This window comes from Eimeria mitis, genomic scaffold, assembly GCF_000499745.2.
Source record: "Eimeria mitis Houghton genomic scaffold, Emh_scaff3752, whole genome shotgun sequence".
Taxonomy (NCBI): Eukaryota; Apicomplexa; class Conoidasida; order Eucoccidiorida; family Eimeriidae; genus Eimeria; species Eimeria mitis.
This window is the reverse complement of record NW_013572093.1, coordinates 2,659-4,024: the sequence shown is the minus strand read 5'-3', so window position 1 is coordinate 4,024 and position 1,366 is coordinate 2,659. Positions and strand designations below refer to the sequence as shown.

General features: G+C 60.8%; 1 protein-coding gene across 1 annotated transcript in view; it reads right to left on the bottom strand.

Annotated features, from left to right (window-relative positions):
• EMH_0069200 (uncharacterized protein) overlaps positions 1-1,366 on the bottom strand; it is a gene marked incomplete at both ends in the record, with an annotated part of 5,693 nt that overhangs the window by 1,704 nt on the left and 2,623 nt on the right. The window contains 2 exons of the mRNA XM_013498840.1: positions 3-1,247; positions 1,295-1,366. Coding sequence (XP_013354294.1) covers positions 3-1,247; positions 1,295-1,366 — 1,317 coding nt within the window. The remainder of the gene's footprint in view (positions 1-2; positions 1,248-1,294) is intronic.

Genomic DNA, 1,366 nt, shown 5'->3' with positions numbered 1-1,366 from the left:
CTTTTCCTGCTTCTATCTCTCTCACTGTCTGCTGCTGCTGCTGCTGCTGCTGCTGCTGCTGCTGCTGCTGTTGTTGTTGTTGCTGCTGCTGAGAGGATGACAACGAGTGGTCATAACCTGCTGCTGCTCCTGCTGCTGCTGCTGCTGCTGCTGCTGCTGCTGCTTCAGGTCCCCCTGATAGAGATGTCGGCAGCAGCACCAAACGCAGAGAACGGAGACGCACAAACTGCAGCTCTGCTACCAGCTGCGGCCCATTCCTGCTGCTGCTGCTGCTGCTGCTGCTGCTGCTGCTGCTGGTTGTGGTTGTGTCGGGGTGCCAGGGGCTCAGCAGCCGCTCATCCCACGCCTCCAGACGCATGGTCAGCGGCTTCTGCTGCTGCTGCTGCTGCTGCTGCAGCTGCTGCTGCTGCTGCTGCAGCAGCAGAGCAGGTGCAGCAGGAGGCAGCAAGAAGAGCTCCCGGGCTGTAAGCGGGCAAACAGCAGTAAAGGGGGGCCGACCGAAAGAGAAGGGAGGAGACAGAGATAAACCCCAAAGAGAGGAGACAGACGAGCTCACACCCATGCATGCAGCATCTGCTGCTGTTCCCGCTGCTGCTGCTGCTGCTGCTGCTGCTGCTGCTGCTGCTGGAGAGTCACCAGCTAGTAAAGCTGCGTGGCGTGCTGCTGCTTCGGAAGGAGAAAGACACCGCAGCAGCAAACTCTCCCGAGACGTCAGCAGCTCCCCATGAGCTACTACACCTCCTGCTGCTGCTGCTGCTGCTGCTGTTCCTGCTGCTGCTGCTGCTGCTGCTGCTGCTGCTTCTACAGGCTGCAGCCGCAGCACCCGCACCGCCTCTGTGTCGGGGCTGCCGAACTGCAGCAGCAAACGCGACGCTACCCCTGGGAATAGAGGCAGGCGCACAACCTGCACCTGCTGCTGCTGCTGCTGCTGCTGCTGCTGAGCCCCTGCTGCTGCTGCTGCTGCTGCTGCTGCTGCTGCTGAGGCATCGTGAAGGGGCAGTGGTAGAGGCAGCAGACGGAGAGGAGGAGACAGCAGCAGCAGCAAACTGTCAGCTAGCTGGCCATGGGCCCATAGGGGTAGAAGTTGCTGCGTTCCTGCTGCTGCTGCTGCTGCTGTTGCTGCTGCTGCTGCTGCTGCTTCTCTCCACCGTTCTAGCGACTGCTGCAGCAGCTGCTGCTGCTGCTTTGTTAGTGCTGCTGCTGCAGCAGCAGCTATTTCTGTTGGGGGCTGTATAGACACCTCAAGACTGTAGGAGCCGCAGCAGAGAGAAGAGGAGACAGACAGCAACCCCACCGAGTAACCACTACCTTCTGCTGCTGCTGCTGCTCCTGCTGCTGCTGCTGCTGCTGCTGACGATGATGAGAG